The 20,953-nt window shown below is 35.7% G+C and overlaps 1 protein-coding gene, 1 long non-coding RNA gene and 1 other non-coding gene across 3 annotated transcripts; 1 reads left to right on the forward strand and 2 right to left on the reverse strand.

Moving 5' to 3' along the window:
- Window positions 1-1,320: 1,320 nt before the first annotated feature.
- On the reverse strand, window positions 1,321-1,393 carry Trnar-ccg (transfer RNA arginine (anticodon CCG)). The gene has a single exon. It is a non-coding gene; the product is annotated as a tRNA-Arg (tRNA).
- Window positions 1,394-12,686: 11,293 nt separating this feature from the next.
- Window positions 12,687-14,268, reverse strand: LOC125646228 (uncharacterized). The gene is made up of 3 exons (XM_048872425.2): window positions 14,120-14,268; window positions 13,890-14,002; window positions 12,687-12,989 (listed from the first exon to the last, which is right to left on the reverse strand). Exons 1-3 carry the CDS (start codon window positions 14,230-14,232, stop codon window positions 12,829-12,831), a joined length of 387 nt encoding a protein of 128 aa, XP_048728382.1. The 5' UTR covers window positions 14,233-14,268; the 3' UTR covers window positions 12,687-12,828.
- A 2,126-nt stretch (window positions 14,269-16,394) lies between these two features.
- Window positions 16,395-17,815, forward strand: LOC125646861 (uncharacterized). The gene is made up of 4 exons (XR_007359841.2): window positions 16,395-16,541; window positions 16,678-16,806; window positions 17,313-17,412; window positions 17,740-17,815. It is a non-coding gene; the product is annotated as an uncharacterized LOC125646861 (long non-coding RNA).
- Window positions 17,816-20,953: the final 3,138 nt, after the last annotated feature.

Genomic DNA, 20,953 nt, shown 5'->3' on the forward strand with positions numbered 1-20,953 from the left:
TCATATTATGTTAAGTTGTTTTCAAAAATAAAACTGGCTTAGATCCGCCAAAAGCGTGTCCACCACTGTACTCTCATTTTTGCTATTTCGGGGCAATTTAACGGAAACGAAAGTAGCTAGTTTTTATACACCCCTCTTTAGAAGGGATGTATTGTGGTATGATGATTGTGTCTGCCCCACTTTGTGTCCACTACTTAAATACAGTGAGATCTAGAATCATCGAACTTTTTCAGCTGATACATCTTGGGTAGAGGGTAGGTCACAACTTTAAACTTAGGTCACCTCAATCTGATTAAAATGCAGATCTCTCAAATAGTGCACTTGGTATTGAATCATCAAACTTGGTCATTTAATGCATCTTGAGAAGAAGGTGTGTTGTGCCCTAAATCAAGGTCACTGTGACTTATAATTAAGATGATATGGCCATACATAGCATAACCCTTTTTTGGGCTCATGTAGATACGAGTCCTAGAATCAACAAACCTTGTCTATTTGTGCATCTGTATAGAAATGTAAATTGTAGCTTAGAATCAGGTCATTAAAACTTTTAAAATGATAAGTATTTTAAAAATCAAGGGCCTAGGAGTCAACTGAGTCACTCGCCTGCGATTTCCAACAAGGGGTGGGGGTATACAGCCCCATCTTGTAAGCTTTAATTCTGAATCTTCAAAGTATAATGAAACATGCATATTGTACCTCGCTAGATATCTATGGAAATGCAATGTCACAAACTAGGAACAAGGCACATCGGCTAGAGGAGTTTACCCATAAACACTTCAAAAATTGTGTGAACATGAAAGTTCAAGATCAAAGGTCACGTCCATGGTACCCAGCACATCTACATGAGATGATCATTTACCGGTACTTGTATGTCAAAGACAAAAACAGCAACAGGCTGAACACAATTTGTTGCAGTTATCGATACAAATTGTTGTTTTTAAGTCTTCAATTATCTTGATCACCTCTTCCTTCGTTCTGTCCTGCAAAAGTACCATGTGTGTATGTAAATGATTCAACACACCCAAATACGACTAGCCCTTTTTGACGTGTACTTATTAATACATAACATTATGTCTTTCATGATTAAATTATTTCATGTTGATTTGATAAACTCTTTCAAGACATACTGTGCCACCTTAAATTTCTACAAATGCAAAGGGAAGTCCTTTTTTCGAAAACTCCTCGATATAACCTCCTAAGTGAAATTCATAGAATTATGCTAGCATCTCCATGATCACATGTATTTACTTCAGTACCATAGAACAAACACGATGTTCTATCCCCACAGGAATAAAAATAACAAGGAAAATATTTCTCATCCGACCCTGATGGGACTCGAACCCACAATCTTCGGCTCCGGAGGCCGACGCCTTATCCATTAGGCCACAGGGTCTGCGGTCGAAGAAATGGTTTAAAACGTGATCTATTAAAACCATGCATGGTTATCTCGGACCTCTATAAAGGATAGGCCGACAGAGGCACACATTATTGTAAAGTATGCCTTTTGTTCCTCCCATATAGATCCCCGCCATTCTGAATGCGCAAGCGTTCACAGATGAGATCAATCGAAAAATGAACATTTATAGTGTACTGTTTGTCCTAGGCGACAATTTTTCAACATCTAGAATTGAATACAGAATAGATCAAAGAACTCCTGGCCGCTGTAAATTCCACACTGTCGTGTTTAACGTCATTTAATTTTTTTCCTATTTACAGTGTAAAACGTGTTCCCACTTACCACGCGAAATTCAACATGTCAAGCAAACGGTAAATTTCGATGCATTCCGAAGATAAAGTATGGAAACTCATGGGCGTACAAATATATGTTAGATGCTTTCTCAGTCTCCGTCAAGCATAGTGGCGATTCTCTCTCTCTCTCTCTCTCTCTCTCTCTCTCTCTCATCCATGAAATATCCAATTTCAGCAAACATGTTGGCACACTTGTAATCGCCTAAAACACAACGATACAAAAAACAAGACACTCCGACTAAGGACCTATATACTAACTCATAAGTCCCTGCTCCGACGGTATCGGGAGAACCCGTAACCAGAAGTATAATACCCAGAATTTTGGGTACGAGTTCTCTGGACAAGAGAGTATCTAGGTACGAGTTCCACAGGAGACATTGCCATTTTAACAAATTGAAATCTGGGTACGATTTCATTATATAAAATCTAAGTACGAACTCGTTCTCGAGGAGAAAATGTCTGTCATTTCTGTCATAACCGAACTATTTGGGCTAGGATCATCAAACTTGGTACACTAATCTCGGCTGAGATTCGGCTTGGCTGAATATTTGGACTGACGCCTTCACCGAATCTCGGAGCAGTCCTTCATAATTCATGTCTGGAAATTTTCAGCTTCGGCCAGGTGTAGCAAATAATGTACAATTACGTAGTTTAAACAATATTTATTTGTGAATAATTCGATAATAATGTTTACAAACAATGTCATAGACTGAGAAACAAGCCAAAAGGTTCAATATTAATCTCGCTCCAATTAGGTGACACTACTGATCGCTTCAAATCAGTTAATTGACAGAATCTGAATCACTATTAATGCTGTATTACTTGCGGCCTACCGTCTGAGAGTATGTAAATTCCATAAAATAAACCATCACTAATTTGTTTTTTTAAATTAGCGAAGTGCAAGTGGGTATGTAGAGATACAATGTATCGGTAACTAGATACAGCAAACTATAAGACCCGTTCAATCCCAGGAGATAAAATATTGTGCCATGGAAGTCTTCATTTGAACGGAAAATTTAGTGCCCATTTTCGTTTTGGAATTTTTATACCTAGACGGTAAGCAATACAAAATTAATAGTGTTAGAGAGTTAGTTTGATAGTCAAATCACTTATTTGAAGCGAACAGCAGTGTCACCTAAGTGCACATTAATTTCAAGAACTGACCGAAGCTGAAAGTAAATTTCCAGACATGAATTATGAAGGATTGCTCCGAGATTAGGTGAAGGTGTCAGTTCAAATACAATATAATTAAAATTAGACCTTTCATCTCGCTCTTCGTTTAGTCCTATTTCACGAGCGACAAACAGAAACGAAGAGCGAGATGAAAGGTCTAATTTTAATTAGATTGGTCCAAATACTCCTCATGCCAAGTGGAGGACGCCGTCTGTTCTTCAAGGTCAAGGTCGTAGTATCATTGCGTCATTTTATTGATTTCCCTCTATCAAAAATGACAGACGATGATGTACCTTTCGCCGGTTGACACTCGTTCCATCAAAGAAAAACGCACAATATTTCAACTATTTTTAGGGTTATCTCGTCAAATCTGTGGGGAAAAAACTACCTCATCCCCACCCACCCCCATCCCCATTAAAAAAATTACTGGATCCGCCTATGATACGTATTTTTCAAAGCAAATATCAAAAATACCTAAAAATCTGTTAAATTCAAATATAATGAAGTATCATTGTGTGGTGTATTGTATTGTTTATTTACCATAGAGTTCTTAGGTATAAAGTATATTATGGGATTAAACATTATTTTTGAAGAATTTATCGATGTGTAAACTCCGGACATTTTACTCACAAACTGAATAAAAGTGCGAAGCACTTTTATGTTTAAGTTTGTGAGTAAAATGTCCGGAGTTTACACATCGATAAATTCTTCAAAAAGAATGTTTGATTCTCATAATTCCAATTCTTTCACTTTATTGACAATTGCAAAAATTTGAATAGTTTCCCCGCACTATGTTGTTTGTTTTCAGGCGTGTTTGAATACATCGCGATTTCGGATTTATTGACGTGTAAACTCTTGTTCAGCTTTATTTTTGTCCAATCAAAACAATTGTTATAAATAACATTGGAATTATACAACAACAAATTATACAATGAAATAGTAACAGAACATAATATATCATACTGATGTACATGGACAGGATAGATACTGAGGATAATCTTATAAATAACTGAGATCTAATAGATGAACATTTATATAGGTATTTACCAAGTTTACATAATTCCGTAATATTTCCAGTAGATAATAGTTGGACAAGCTTGAAAGTGATGGGGTGTTTAAAACAATATTTCTTTAGATACTGTTTTCTACAATTCAAGCTCTTGTTGTCACATGTCTAATAGGTTTGAGATCTTTTTTTTTTATGAGATTCTCTTTAAAGATCTTCGTTGAGAATGCCAGGGTTTAATATGCAAGCATTTTCACGTATAGTGTAAATTGATGTTTGTTTATGGCCCCTGAGTTTACATGGTTAAATCACTATTGGGTTCAATTCACCAGTTCAACCCTACTTTCGTAACTTTCAAGACTATACAACTGTATACTACAGATAAGGGGACAGTCACCTAATATATCTTACTTTGCATGTAAAACTAACCATCTTTCCAGGTAAAAATCACGGGAAATGAACATTGTCAGAAAAGGGCAGCCGAATCAAATTGTTTATGTACACAAGTTAACACCTTAGTATGTAGTCTCTACATAATGATACTTATAGTTATACCCAAACTCAATTCACAATAATGTGTAGCAAGTTTATTAACGTTCTCATATATACTATTCTACCAAGATTATTGCAAATATCGAAGGAATGCCGTGGTCGTTATTTTGCGATATACAGCTGTACCTTCATACGTAATAACTGATTATGAGAAAATGTATTCATACTCATCCCCTTGCGCTTCGTGTTTTGCTAATACACCAATAAAGTCGACAACTTGTTATTCAATTTTATAATCATAAAAGTTATAAGCTGACCGGTTGTGCTTACGGCCTTTGAGCAAGGAAGGTCTTTATCGTGCCACACCTGCTGTGACACGTGACCTCGGTTTTTGCGGTCTCATCCGAAGGACCGCCCCATTTCAGTCGCCTCTTAATTACGACAAACAAGGGGTACAGCAGTTAGAATTATCTAACTGTGTCTCGGGACAGGTCCTCACCGGGTCCGTAGGACATTCAGTATCACTTTAACGATAGAACATTCTATCTAGGGGTACTGAAGACGAATGCAGGTACAGACTGAATTTAAAGTTTTCAAAACAAACAATTATAAAGAAAAACTTTGTTCTTGCAATACTTTTTCCTATGTATATATCCTACATCCACCAGTAGGATTAGGGTGTTCTACATTTGTCTAAATCAGTTTTTCCTTTGATGATCACTGTGTTTTTATTTTTGATACACCATGACTTGTTGTGCTCTAACAACCATGCTCTATCAAGATAGAGCATGTCAGGGTGAATCGACAATCTCAATGACAGTTGACCTTACATTGGAGGAGAAACAATATAAACAAACTAGTCCATTTAATTATCAATAAAACAAACTCAAATAAACGTATTGGATATTACGAGCTGTCTTCTTGTTTTCTTACTTCAACACAAATCGTTGCATCTAGTAATTCATCTCGGTCAAAAATGGGACATTGCCCCGTGCGTCACGCCACTTGTTGAACGTATCAATTGCCCATTTAGTATTTTTACGAGTGTTAAGATTTTTTGTGAGTCTATCAAACGCTGAATTTCATCATCGGACACCGGTTCAAATCGTTCATTTTTCATCTCGACCTCAGGACTGGAGAAATTTGGCGCACTTAAATCAATCTCCATCATGTCCAAAATATCTCCTATATCGAAATCCATGAGGTTCATTTTTTAGTCCCAGTAGATCGAGTGTCATACTTTGCAACAAATCTTTAACATGTATCTGATTTTCTATATACGGATTCTGCAAACTGTGAGAGCAAAAATTCCCAGCCATCGTCCATGGTGGTTATTGCTTAAAAAGTGACAAGCGTTTTATTCGACCGTATCGGATAAACATGCGATTTCGATAATGAGTTTTGATTGGTCTAAATTTTGTTCACACAGTTCCTTGTTAGAGTACAGTTATATAATTAAGGATGATGCAATAATTTCTGAACGCAATGATACAAAACATTTAGAGTAACCTTGAACTCGTGCATCTTCCGATACCAGTCTCGGGGGCTCCGCCCCCTCGACTGGTATCAGAAGATACACTCGTTCAAGGATACTCTAAATATTACTAAATCAACCTTTGAAACAGTAAGTTTTCCAGGATGAATTGTAGAAGAGCTGGCGATGTCTTTATATTTATTATTCAACTGCATACATACACATAGTTTCTGGTGTTTGTAACATCAGCTGAAAAATAATAATTGATATATCAATGTAACAAAGCAGGCTTTTAACGAGACTTTTCGCATTCATCGAAAAATTGACTTCAATGATTGAGGCCGCTTAGAACATTTACTTGTGGGTGCAGTGACAATATCCGTCCACACAATGTCTCTCGTCACGGTCACAGTGGAGGTAACTGGAGTCCCGGCAGGTGTCGCGACTAGCGCAAGCTGAAAGCATTTTTAAATGAACATAAAAGGAGCGGATCGAACGTGAGAGGGGCGCTACAAATTGCATACATTTGGCGGAGTTCTTGTAAAATGCTTATCACCCTGAAGCATTACATTTATGATATAGATAGAGTTCAATGAATGTAAATATACAAGTACAACAATTAGATTTAACTCTAGATTGTATATGTAATATACAGCAGATATAGGCTATATAACAACAATGCAGTTTCAAAGTCATTAAAAATGTAGGATAACATCAAGGGTTAATTCATCTCTATACATACGACAAATTAGTCGATCGGTGTCACAACTTACAAATATCAATCCACTTCTGTTTAAAGTTAATCGCACATACATACATGTATATTTAAGAGATATGAAATTGATGCATGATATTTCATACAAAAGGTTCCAATTTCAGAAAAGAAAAAAAGTCGTAATTTACAATATAAAGTAACATTTTCTGTTAACCATTCCATGTTTGACGCGTATTTGTGATGGTGAAAATCCCGTAAATTTAGCGGCCATACACCGCCAATACCGTACCTTGTTCTATTTTAAAATACATTCATGAGGATATGAACTGTGCCATGCTTCACGCCAGCATACTTCATGAAGCGGGAGAGTGCTTCATGAAAAAATATGCCGGCGTAAAGGGTTGCAGTTCGTACTCTCATAGATGTTTATTAAATCTTATATTTACATTTGCGTTCTAGTTTCATTTCTGTTGGAATTCCCTGCAGTTATAAAATAAACGTACATCGAGATTAATACGCTCATTGTTTACGACTGCAGCGGTCGCGTTAGTCTGGTCCCCGCCACTCCTTGATCACTCGTTTTTGGGTATGCGGGTGATCAAGGAGTGGCGGGGACCAGACACGCGACCGGGTTAGAATAGGTCCTCGGTACCCCTTGCTAGCCTGGTACCCGAGGCCTCGGGTACCAGGCTATACCCCCTTGCTTTTCGTAAGAGGCCACCCTTCGGATGAGATCGGAAAAACCGAGATCCCGTGTCACAGCAGGTGTGGCACGATAAAGATCCCTTCCTGCTCAAAGACTGTGAGCGCCGAGCGTAGGCCTAAATTTTGCAGCCCTTCACGGGCAAATGATGACGTCTCTATATGAGTGAAAAATTTTCAGGCGGGATGTTAAACAATATACAATCAATCAACAACTGCAGCACGTTCATGAGGAAAATGCTGTCGGTACCGCAATTTGTAGAGATATCAAAGACAAAAACGCTGGAAATGTAAATATCAAGGAAAACATAAAACTTTAAACACTTTCTTGAAATATTTCGACCGTGTTACCGGTCTTCTTCAATCGTGTTTAGTCCCGTTGGGATCCCGGTTAGAAGAGGTCTTCAGTACTCCTTGCTTGTCGTAAGAGGCGACTAAATGGGGCGGTCCTTCGGATGAGACAGCAAAAACCGAGGTCCCGTGTCACAGCGGGTGTGGCACAATAAAGATCCCTCCCTGCTCGAAGGCCGTAAGCGCCGAGCATAGGCCGAAATTTTGAAGCCCTTCGCCGGTGTAGAGGCAAATTTTGACTCCCATAGAATAATGACCGGGGGTCATTTTTCGACGTCGAAAAGTGACCCCCGGTCATTATTCGACGTAGAATAATTACCCCTTTTGCCCGTAGAAAAAATGTCTTTTTTCAAAAAATCAGTCCATTTCACGTTTAGAAAAATGACCCCGTAGAATAATGACCCCCTTGTAAATTCAATTTAATTTGCAGAACGCATTGCTTTGCTTGCAAAAAAAAAAAGGGGGGGGGTACATTTGCTATTTTCTTTGTTGATCCAAATATCATTCAGTAAATTTAGAACAAGTAATCACAGGTTACCTATTGAGACAGGCAGATGGAGTGGTGTGCCCAAAACCAGGGAATTTGTAATTTACGTGAAAATGAGGTTGGGGATGAGTTTCACTCTATCATGACCTGTTCAGCTCTTAGGGATAGTAAAAAAAAATTATTTACCTTCTAACTACACAAACAGACCAAATGTCATAAAATTCTTTTACTTGTTTTCATGTTATGAGTAATCTTTCCAAATTCATAAATATAATTCACAAGAGAGTTACCCTTCCAGGTTAAGAATTATAAACTGTACACGCTTTCATGCATTGCATCAACTGAATTCTTTGTGTATATATTTATATCTTCTCTATGTTGTTTTGTGCAATATGAGAATAAATTGAATTGAATTGGAAAAAATAATAATATGAGTACATAACATTTTGAAATAAAAGCAACTAAATTATTTGGAAAAACAATTATAGTTATTTTATTCCTAGTACAGGTATTGCCATACAAATTAATGTATCTTTTTTATTACTAGTACAGGTACTGCCATACAAATTACAGTTATTTATTTTATTACTAGTACAGGTATTGCCGTACAAATTACATTTATCTATTTTATTACTAGTACAGATATTGCCATACAAATTACATGTACAGTTATTCATTTTATTACTAGTACAGGTGTTGTCATACAAATTAGTTATCTATTTTATTACTAGTACAGGTGTTGCCGTCCAAATTACACGGAGTCATTTTGTTACTAGTACAGGTGTTGCCGTCCAAATTATCTTTTTTATTACTAGTACAGGTATTGCCATACAAATTACAGTTATCTATTTTATTACTAGTACAGGTATTGCCGTACAAATTACAGTTATTTATTTGATTCCTGAGACCCACACACACATGTATACAGAAAGAGAGAGATACTCTTGGAGTACGTTCAGTGTACACGTTACCATGACTTCAACCTCCAGTAAAAGTACCGCCGGCAAATTAATCAGTATATAATTAATAGAAGGGGCGAACTCTTGATTTTTTTTCTCTAATAACTGGATTATAGTCAAAAAGTTATTTCATTAGAGTATCCTAAACTTACAAATTCCGTGCGTGTTGTGTGTGTAACACGTGCATTGGCGTGCGGTATGAGAGCACGCGATGAATGCCCCCGTGGCGCAGGCTGTGTTGACACAGTCAGACGTGTGACGGCAGTCCTCACCGTGCACCAAGGCTGGAAAAGACGAAAGATTTGTTTTTAAATATCCAAGTTTGATCATTTGATTTTAAAGTTATACACACGTAGATGAGTAATATTAGCTTAGGACGCGTTCGAAAGGAAATTTGAGAATCACAAAAGGTAAATTATTCAATTCGTGTAGAATTCGCATATTGCTGGTCACGGCACTCACCGAGAACACAGACACATACAGCTAAGGCGAGAACTGCTTTCATCTTGACACTGGTTGAAGACTGTTGCTGACTGAGTCGGACTGCGACCAAAATTCCTTATCTATCCAGTCTATCGCTCTCGTCGTGAGATTATCAACACTCCTGTGTACGTTATATTTATCATACCGCATACTTCACGTACTAAATCAAAGTGACCTTGAGAATTAATTACTTAGTCATTTATGCAATTGGAGAAAAAATTATGAGATCATTGATTATTAAAAATAATTACTGTAGTGGAAATTTACAAAATATTCAGAAAGCTACTAGCTTATCACAGGCACGTAATTTCAAGGGAGGGGGGGGGGGGGTCCCCTTATGGTTGTATTCACATGCAAATGCAAAGTAAGATATACAGGACAACTACTTCCCGTTTTTTTAGCTCACGTGAGCTTTTCTGATCACCTGTCGTCTGTCTGTAAACTTTTCACATTTTCAAATTCTTCCCTGGAACCACTGGGCCAATTTCAATCAAACTTGGTACAAATCGTCCTTGGATGAAGAGGATTCAATTTTGTTCAATTGAACGGTCATGCCCCTTTTAAAGGGGAGATAATCACGAAAAGGCAAAACTGTCAATTAAAAATCTTCTTACGAACCACTGGACACGAAAAGTTGAAAAATACATTAAAGCTTCCTGACCTAGTGCAGATTCAAGTTTGTTAAAATGATGGCCTTTAGGGGTAGGGTGGATCCATAATAGGGGATGAAATGTTTTACATGCTGACAAAGTATATATATAGGAAAGTTCTTTTATTTATATTCTTCTCAAGAACCACTAGACCAGAAAAGTAGCATTTTACTTGAAAGCTTCCCGATATAGAATAGACTTAAGTTTGTTCAAATCATGGTTCCCGGAGGTAGGGTGGGCCACAATAGGGTATCATGTATGGGAGTTTTATATGCTGATATACACTGCCCACCATAAATAAGTATACACTCACCAAATTAAGTTACTTGTGCATACAAAATTTGTGTTACATTATAGATACTGATTTTTCTATGCAAAATACATAACTTTTACATAGAAATAGATGACATTGGGCTTTTTACTTTTTATATCCTTATTTTTTATCAAAATACTTCATTTTCTAAAGAGACATTATGCAATTTTTTTTATCTTGAAACCAATTCAAACTAATTACTTATACATATTATTGAGTATTTAATGTGAGATAAATTGAAAGTTATACACAGTGGTGAATTCAGCTCCTTTTCATTATATTGAATATGTTTCATTCCAAAATGAGTAAAAAGCCTTTGTGTACACTTATGGTGGGTAGTGTATAGGGAAAATCTTTAAAATATCTCTTGAACTATTTTAGCTAGGGCACCTGTTCAATTCAACATTAGACTAAACTTTCTATAGGGTATCCTCAATCTCATTATCAAAATGAATCAGTATATATCATTTAAACTGACTAAATTTATAAAACAAAGTCTATAATGCATTGAATGCCCTTGTGCCAAAGTTGTTGATTTTCTCTGTAATAAGCACTACCCAATGTTAAGGCTGGGACAATTCAGGGTTAGCTCAATTCAGTTTATGTTGGGCCAATTTATCTAATGACAGTGCAAAAATTAACATTTATAATGAGTAGCATATATACTTGATTTAATTTTATCCAAGTTTTTATATAACATAGTTATTTGTGTACATCAGAGCTATCTACAACTGCATATAATAACTGTGATCGAAAAAAGAAAACATTGACTCAAAGCCTATTAAAATTTCTTCTATTAATGTGAGCATGATTTTTGCATTATTAAACAAATCTATAATCAATCTAAAATGTAATTGTTTTCATCTATAATATGTCAAAATTCAACAATTCTAACATTTGGGAGTGTTTGAAAACATCTCTTATATTGATTCGCTTCTCTCTCATATTAACTGTCAAAACATTTAATCTTTTTCATTATCTACGATGTTGATTTCACCCCAGTACTGATTGAAATGTTATATGTCATATGAAGATAAACTGCAAGGATCTTGCGGACCATATTCTGTTGGTATCTGAGTGGTGAAAATGCTAAATTCCAACACAGTAGCAATTTAAATCTGTTTCATAAAAATCCACATGTTCTGCACATTACTCGAACACCATATTTGTTGTTTTTGGTGTATGTAAATTCTGAACCAAACAGAAATATGCAATTGATGCATCAAAGCAAAAGGTATGAATCACTCTGCACCACAATTTCCAATGCATCACACAGCCCTACCTAATGCTATACTGTGACATCATAGTCAACAAAATGAACTGCATATTACAGAAGTGAACATTCTTTATATATACATCATAATTATTTTGTGTAGATATCATATTAGATGCATGTGTGGTCGTGTGCAGTACAAAGTACAAACTTACATTTGTGTGAAGGGGTGGATTCAGGCATGGTGGTTAAGGGGAGGGGCAACGTTATGAGACAGGGGGTTGAGGACTGCCTTGAGGCCCCCAGTGGGTCCAGGGTGAAGCCCTGGTGGGGGCCCTGGGGACGAAGTCTCTGGAAGCTCCTGGATTTTATAGGGCTTAATATGTGTCTCCTATGTAGTCATTTTTACTATATTCTGTCAATGTTGATAAGGTGAAATTAATAAAATGATGCAAATCTTAAGGGCTTTTGGAAAAAATGTACTAAGTTCTCCCAATAAAAGTAATTCAATAAATTAAAAGGTTTTGTCATTTATTTCTCCAAGAGAGGAAGAAATTATTGCTTCTTATATAGTTAAACTCTTAAATTTTTCTAAACAAGAGACCATGATTTACCCTAAATTTGAAAAAATTAAGGGGGGGGGGGGGGGAGGGAGCACAGGCTTTAATCTACCACTGGTGTGGTGTTTTTTAAAAATTTTTAGTGAATGTCTGTGCTTCATTACATATCTGCCCCTTGTATTGAGTCTAATCTAGGACCATTTTGGTTTAGGTTCAAAATCAATATTTTTGAAAATCTGCAGAAATATTTCATTCTTAAAATAATACATTCAACAGAAATCACTTGAACTACATTCATCCACTCAATGACCACATTTCATTTCTAGTAAATGCCACTTCATAATTGATTTGACAGGATAAATTTTTAAAAATTTTAATGTAATCATTTTTTTTAGCATTACATGCATCAGTATAAAAAGTATCACAATCAAAAGAAACGATGAGAAATTATTCAATATTTTTATGACACACTTTATCTGACACACATTCTTTGACCACAGGTTACTTTTTCTTTCCAATCTTTCCTGGTTTGGATGATGCAAAAATGGCTGATTCCCCGACTGAAACTGATTCCACTCGATCTTGACACAGTTTTGCAAATTTTTCAGAAATTGTCATTGTACTTAAATGTTCAGTTTTAAATATTACGGAATGGCCATCAGCTGCAGAAGAATGAGAATTATAATGAGTCAACACTACTAAACAAAGAAACAAAATTAAATATATATACATTTGTAACACGACGGGAGAAAATGCTGTGTATGGACCAGACTGGGATTCAAACCCAGGCTTCCTGAATTTCTAGTCAGGTGCTTTACCAACTGAGCTATCTCAGTCTATGCGAAAGACATCGGACCGTCGGACCTGACCGATGTGCAGTGCCTCAGGTCCGACGCATCATTTTTTACACCGGACCGGAATGTCCGATGTCTCAGTGTCCGGTTTTGAGCTTTACTATTTTGATGCGGAGTCATTTAAATGTTTGTTATAAGTAAAAAAAAAATAGCACACAAATCCAAATACGTAAATGAATGTGATTAAAACCGCATGGACTGTCTAAAGTATTATACGGGAGGGATCCCTGGTATAGTATTACTAGTATAATAAATAAGATTCCCTTGGTTTTTGCATTTTCACGTGTTTCACTTTTTTACATTAGGTTTTTCGGTCTGACAAAATTTGGTTCGATCCGGTGTGTTCATTGATTACACAGGACCGTATGTCCTGTGTGGTCTAAAAAACTTTCGTATAGACTGCAGTATCTAGCCATCAGCAATCAAACCCATCTGACAACCACAAACTCAAAAAGAGGGCATAACAATCCGATATATAAAAAGTAATTGTAGAGTTTTAGAAGTCATGACAGATGGTTGTAAATCAAATTTCTTTTTTTTATCATCATTCGTTTAACCATAATGTTTGTAACAGTTGTTTTTCTTGATTGGTGTACTTAAAATATCATTAACCAGATCAAACATTTAAGTCATTGTAAATTCCAAGTCACTGTAAAATTTCGCTAAGGTATAAAAAATAAAAACACTCAAGTAAAAAATATTTCCTACCAAATTTCAGCTGCATTTCCGGAGGACTTCTATCACTTTTAATGTCAATTTTAGTTGTTATATTCGGATTCGTGTCTATCAACTTTGGTGAATTTACAATACACATCATCTCTCTGAAACACAAGGAATCAAAACAAGATAATGAACTGATCATATTTTATGATAGTTTACTTTGTTTACGCGACACTTAACCAGCAGAACAAAATTTACAATAACACACGACAGCTTACCTTATTGAACGAACTCCTCCATGATAAGGGTCGAAACTAAATTTTATGTTTTTAAGAGGTTTTAAATTAATCTTCTTGATGAAAAAGTTGATTGCGACGCCCTTGGTTTTCATGCTTGTATATACCGGAAATTCTAGCTAGCGATGTAATTGTTGAACCCAATGGGTATTACTTTATTCTCCGGCACGAGAGTTCGTTGTTCAATGTAAAATTCATTGGAGAGTTGGGACCGGTGCAAATTGAAAATGCGGCGATAGAACACACTTTTTTTTCTGGCTTACATACTGATATGACAACATTTTTATATTCAACACTAATACAGCAATATTTTTATTGCAAATGTATCAATGAAAAAAAAAAATGTATCAAAAAAAGTATTTCAAACTTTTAATTCAAATCCTAGAACTTATAGATATGTCTTACAAACATTATATGCACATGATTTATTTCATGTCCAAGTTTAATATACTATAGAGACAATTTGCAATAAAATACTGAACCTTTGAAAATTTAAAACATGTAATTAGAAATAACAAAATAAGTTTTCAGCTGTGAATTACAAACGAGTTTTGCATGGAGTATGGATTTCAGTCATAGAAAATAAAACTGATATAGATCTATATCATGTTGGTCACAACTTGAAGGATACAAACCAGAATTTAACTAAAGTCTAAACCCAATCTGACTAAAGTACAGACCTATATTATTTTACCTATATATAAAATAAAATAATATAGGTCTGTACTTTAGTAGATTGGTCTAAACCCATCTTGAATAATTTGATAGAGAATATTGAGATGCAAACTGTAGCGCTTTAAACGACCATTTAACCCCCACCCCCCACCCCCCAAGTTGAAAATAATTTTGAGATTTGTAACTTTACCAGACAAATTACTGCACAAACATGACAAAGGATAAACAAGTATTTCAGGCCCTTGATATAAAAATGTAGAGAAAATTTTTAAGCGATCATTATGAAGAACTACAGATATTTTATTTTTGTTTATTAGATAGAACACACACTTTTTATTACGCATCTGATACAGGACAGCAACATTTTTGCATTCTTAAAAGATAGGACATAGTTTTGTTTTGGAATGCACAATTTCACCCCCACCCCTCAATCAACACATATAGGTTTAAACGTGAGCTAGCATAGATATGTTTGTAATCCAGTGTAAACTTATATTTAAATGAAGATATATTACTCAAACAGAGAAAATGTTATATATGTACACAATTTGAGTAAGGAACTTCCCGTGTTGTGAGAACACAGTGTCTGTATACAACGACACTGAACTGTTGGACAAAGCTGCGTCATGATGTGGAGCACTGGACAAACCTGCCTATCCTATTCTAATAGAATCCGAACCATCGGGTGCCGCAAATGGATCAAGCAGAACGTGTAGAAGTGACGACACTGAGAATTTAACAACCCCCCCCCCCCCCCCCCCCCCCCCCCCCCACCAATGTGTCGGGATTAGATTATCTAAGACTGCCAACAGTTCAGGTTGGATGTTTGTTTTACGTTCCGTCGAGAATTTTTCACTCATATCGAGACGTTACCAGCTGTAGGCGAAGTACCACAAATTTAGACCTATACATAGGTATGCTTTTAAAAGCGCTTAATTAGGGCCGTAGCAGCGAGGGTTCTCTTGTCGTGTCAACGCCTGCCGAGACACGGAGCCTCCATTTTTGAGGTGATATATGTCGAGTGCTTGCGAAAAGCTCAGTGTTCACTGTGATTAGGTTAATGTAAGACTGTCCTCTCCTCTTGCTGCATGCAATTGCAAGCACATGTGTCCAGTCAAATGCGATATTCAGTAGTGGATTCAGCTGAAATTTCTTAACTGGGGCACTAAAACTGTAAACAGCTGGGTGTTTGTCTTGAGGTTCCCATTGGGTCCAGGGTGAAGCCTGGTGGGGGCCAGGGGCGGCATCCCGGAAACGACTTAGTTCTCACAAATAAGGCTTATACATTTCAGTGTTTGTTGTTGATGTATTGAATGGATCGTATTAATTTTGTGAAGGGGGGGGGGGGGGGGGGGGGGGGGGGGGGCGGCCACTGGGGGGGGGGGGGGCGGGGGGCGCGGCCACTGATCAATGTTCAGGTTTTGTATTTCCTAGTGCTCCTCTAGCCTCGTTGTCGATCATGCAACTTTAATGCAAATCACTTGTATTCTGTGATTCAGTGAATTAAATGAAATACATTTATAATCAATTAATCTGAATACATGAATGACAACCCAAATATAGCATTATTCAGATAAGAGGCATAGAAAAACGATATCTTGTGTGGGAATATTGTCACACGGAATGAAATCGTGAAGAGATAAGTTTCTGTTGTTATCACGACTCTTTCACAAGTGCACGAACCTGTGAACCAAGATGAAGACGGCTCTGTTAGTTTTGTTCACAATTGGTAAGACATTATAAACACAATCAATTGATATTCCGGTACCTTCACAGAATCCCAGATTAATATGCACACAAAAACTTCTCACTTTTCAGTTCAATAAATGCGCATCAGTTTTTAAGTAGTAGAGATGTTTTGACAGGTGTTTGTATGTCGGAGTATTGTGGTTGGCATGGCGACACTTCCCGATGCACCACCAAATGTAATGACGGGTTCCACTTAACTTGTATTAGCTACCAATGCACATGCGTTCACACGGCTCCCGACACCAGTAAGCCTCTCAAGATTAATCTATATTTAGCATTTCATTCCAAGTTCAGTACGGATGGTAACCTGTTTAAAACGACAACGAAAAATATTTTTTAAAAAATGAAAACTAAACAAGTAAAATGAATACAATTTATCGTATGGAATGTAATTTATTGCTATGATTATTCCAGTTCATTCAGTGGGGAAATTGTAAATAGAATTATATAGGGAAGGGTAAAATATTCAATGTTTGAACATCATAGAAAATTTGCATGTCTTTTTAAACAAAAAAAGAAGGAATTTTGTATTTGTACCTATTACAATAAAACTAAGAACAAAAAAACAAGTTTTCACATCTACTGATTAGTGCTGGAGTGTATAATGTAAAGTGTTGTTTTTCTCATAATAAATATATACACATATATAACTTCACATTTTTGGAAATAGAAGACTGTAAACCCAGAGGGAATATGGTTTTATCGGGACAGTGGATTACTAGTATATCATTTTCACTTCATATTTTACAAGCTTGTTCCACCGTGTCCACATGCAGTGCTCTTGGGAAATGTCCAGTTCACATGCACTGGGAATGCCTCTCTGACGGACACTGTCATTGCCGGCCAAACCCGTAAGTTACGTGTAAATGTCATCCACAGAAGATGGCTCTTTTCAGTATATATATACTTAGTACTGGTCAGTTTCCAAGCGTGACACTTGCCTTCAAAACATTTACTGCACAAAATGCAAATGTACTGTACCACATATTGCATGGTTCTTATGATGTGATTTTTTCTCTCCATTAAATCAGTTCATTAAATGATCCGTTATCTAATAAAATATATGACGTTCAGTTTCAGAGTATGACGGATTCCGTTATCTAATTAAAGATATGACGTTCGGTTTCAGGGTATGACGAATTCCGTTATCTAATTAAAGATATGACGTTCAATTTCAGGGTATGACGGATTCCAGCTGAATGAAACAGCCTGTTGATACTGTGTCTTCGACAGAAAATAAAGGAATTTGTCTAATTCGTTTTCTCCCATTTCATTTTTGGGATTCTTCAAGACTTAATTGTACATTTAGATTTCTGTCGCGTGCATGAATTCTGGGAATATCGTATATATAACTGTGGATCCATACTAGCAGTTACACATTTCTTCCTGTGGCGGATTTTATAAGGATCTCCCCACGTACACCCTCTCCCCCGATTTACCGACATTTGGCTGTCAGGAATTTGCACAATTTCAACTGAACTTCAAATCAGTTTTAGTTTAATAATACAATTTTTTATCATTAGATCTTAAAATGCAATTAAAGCAGTCAGGTTTTAAAGATTAATATTACTTGCCCTTTTCAGCTTTATTCTAAACTGGTTAATTTGTTCGGTTCAAATCTCGCAGAGATTTAATCCCCAATGACCATTTTCTACAAAATGCAAATTTTCATGAAAGAACGTTTCATCCGATCCATCCTTTAAGGATGTTCTCTCCTTGTTTGGATTTTTTCAAAAGTATCAAACTTTTTGGATAAACCATTTTAACTGATACATCTTTATCCGAAAGACATTTAAAACATTACAGCCCTTCAAATTTGCCCCTTTGCTGAAACTGATTTTTTCTTGAAAATCACCAATTTTCACAACAAACACACTATAAACAAATATTAAGGACAGAATAATCTTGACTTTCTTTTATTTTATGAAAATCAAGCATAATTGATTATTTCAATAACTTTTACATAAAATGTATCACCAATTCTACAAAATATCAAATATTAATTAACGTAATTGGATAAAATATCACACAAATCTGAAGACCTATTTCATCAAAAACTTCAACCTAGGGAGAATATCTGTATCAAACTTTTTCTGAAATTACTAATATAGATTTGAATAATAGTTTTGCTTAATTTAAATGAAAAAAATGTGTGGGGTAGTGTACATTGGAATAAAGATTTGAACCATTTTGTGTAAACCCCCCCCCCCCCCTTCTTACACTGGCATATATTCTAAACAATAACAATATTCGATTTGTTATAAAATGTGTATTCTTCAATTCATATTTACAAATTCTATATATGTATTTCATTATATGATAAATAGTTAGAAAACATCAATAATATATGCACATATACAATACTAATTCATTTATAACTAAAGAATGTGTAAAATATATGGCCCCGCATCAGCATTTTCTAATTTCCATGCACTGTGACCTTGATCTTTGACCTTCTGACCCCCAAATTGATAGGCACCTTCCCTTCTTTGTACGTATCGATATGTCCGAATTTGGTTTGAATAGAATGCAAAGTACGTGAGTTATTATCCAGAAACCAGTTTTAACAGTCAACTTCCATGTGGCCATGAGGAAGAAATCTGCACTTCCTGGTATGGTTCCTCATATGATGATAGCACGACTCATCCCTCTCACTGTGGTTACCAAATGGATGTAGCTAAAAAGCAAACATTGGAACTCAATTTCTATCAATACTGTAAATGCTTAACAATAAAACAGAAGACACTATTAGGTTTACCACCAGACTGCTAATAAACCAACTTCAACTATTAACTCCAATTTTTGTCTAGCCGGGGATTATTTTTGAATGCCTTTGCTCAACAAATTGTTATGCTTAAAGAATTTCTTATGCAAAATGTTGTATATGAATTTGATTGTGCATTAATGAATGTTTATGAAATACATGCTGAAATTCTAATCAGGATTTTTTTAATGTGCATTTTCAATACCCTATAAACAAATTTTAACATTATTAAAACTTTCTGACAATTACACTTTGGAGGAATAATTAAAATAAAATTTTGATAAAATAATTTAATTTTCCAGAACTGATCAGAAACAAATTACCGATCTAGTAGCCCGATAGAAACATATGATATCTATACAAGCATAAATAGTCAACAAAATTATCTTTTGTTTTAACTAATTTGTACACGAACGGCGCACCATAATTCTCTAGATGGGAGAAACCCCCTTTTCCCTTTGAATTCTTTTTTAATGAATTAAATTCGCTGTATACGTTTGCGATTTTTTAAAACAATGATATTGATTACACTTTTTAATCAAAATGATGCTTCAATATTGATACATTGAACGTTAAGAGCGAGATTCTCTCATGACCGACTAGGCGGGATAGGGGAGATTTAGGTACATACCTACTTAGTAGATTTTATAGATTTTATTTTCACTCGTGTTTTTAGCTCAGGTCACGTGAGCTTTTCTGATCGCCCGTTGTCCGTCTGTCTATAAACTTTTCACATTTTCGACTTCTCCTGAACCACAGGACCAATATCAACCAAACTTAGCAAAAAGTATCTTTCGTAGAAGGGGATTCAAGTTTGTTCAAATGAAGGGCATTGTTTCCTTTAAAGAGGAGATACATTGTAATCACAAAAATGCAAAAATAGGATAGGGTCATTTAAAAATCTTCTCAAGAACCAATGGGTCAGAAAATTTTGTGTTCGGTAACATATGTATTGAATGTACTAACAAATATAAATATCTAGGAGTAATATTATCCTCCTGTGGTTCATTCAAGGAAGCAAAATCTGATCTATACAATAAAGCTCTTAAGGCCTCATTCAAACTTTATAAAGACATCAAATCTATCGATCCACCAATTAAAACATTTTTGCATCTTTTTGACCATATGGTAAAACCCATCGCCTTGTATGGCTGCGAGATATGGGGAACACTTTCAACACGCATGCTGGAAAAAGACAGAGATTTATATGATATCTTTAAAAATTGGGAGGTAGAAAACCTGAATATTAAGTTTTGTAAACATCTACTGGGTGCCGGTAAAAGAAGTACTAATATTGCAATAATCTCTTAATTGGGTAGATATCCTATGTTCTGCTCTATAATCCAAAGTATTTTACTATATTGGCATAGACTTGAGAATTGCCCAGAATCATCCCTGTTATACAGTGCTTATACAGAGAATATCAATCTGAATTCATATAATATAAATTGTTGGTACAAAAACGTTAATTATTTTAAAGAAAAAATGGGCATTTTGGTACCCAATTGTAAAAATCTCAAATTCTCATTTTTCAAAAAACAAATGAAGAATCAGGTACGGAAACAATTTTTACTTTACTGGTCAAAACGACGTGAAGAGGGTCAGAAATCAGGAAAACTCACAACATA

Source organism: Ostrea edulis, chromosome 6 (assembly GCF_947568905.1).
Source record: "Ostrea edulis chromosome 6, xbOstEdul1.1, whole genome shotgun sequence".
In the NCBI taxonomy this organism is placed as follows: domain Eukaryota; kingdom Metazoa; phylum Mollusca; class Bivalvia; order Ostreida; family Ostreidae; genus Ostrea; species Ostrea edulis.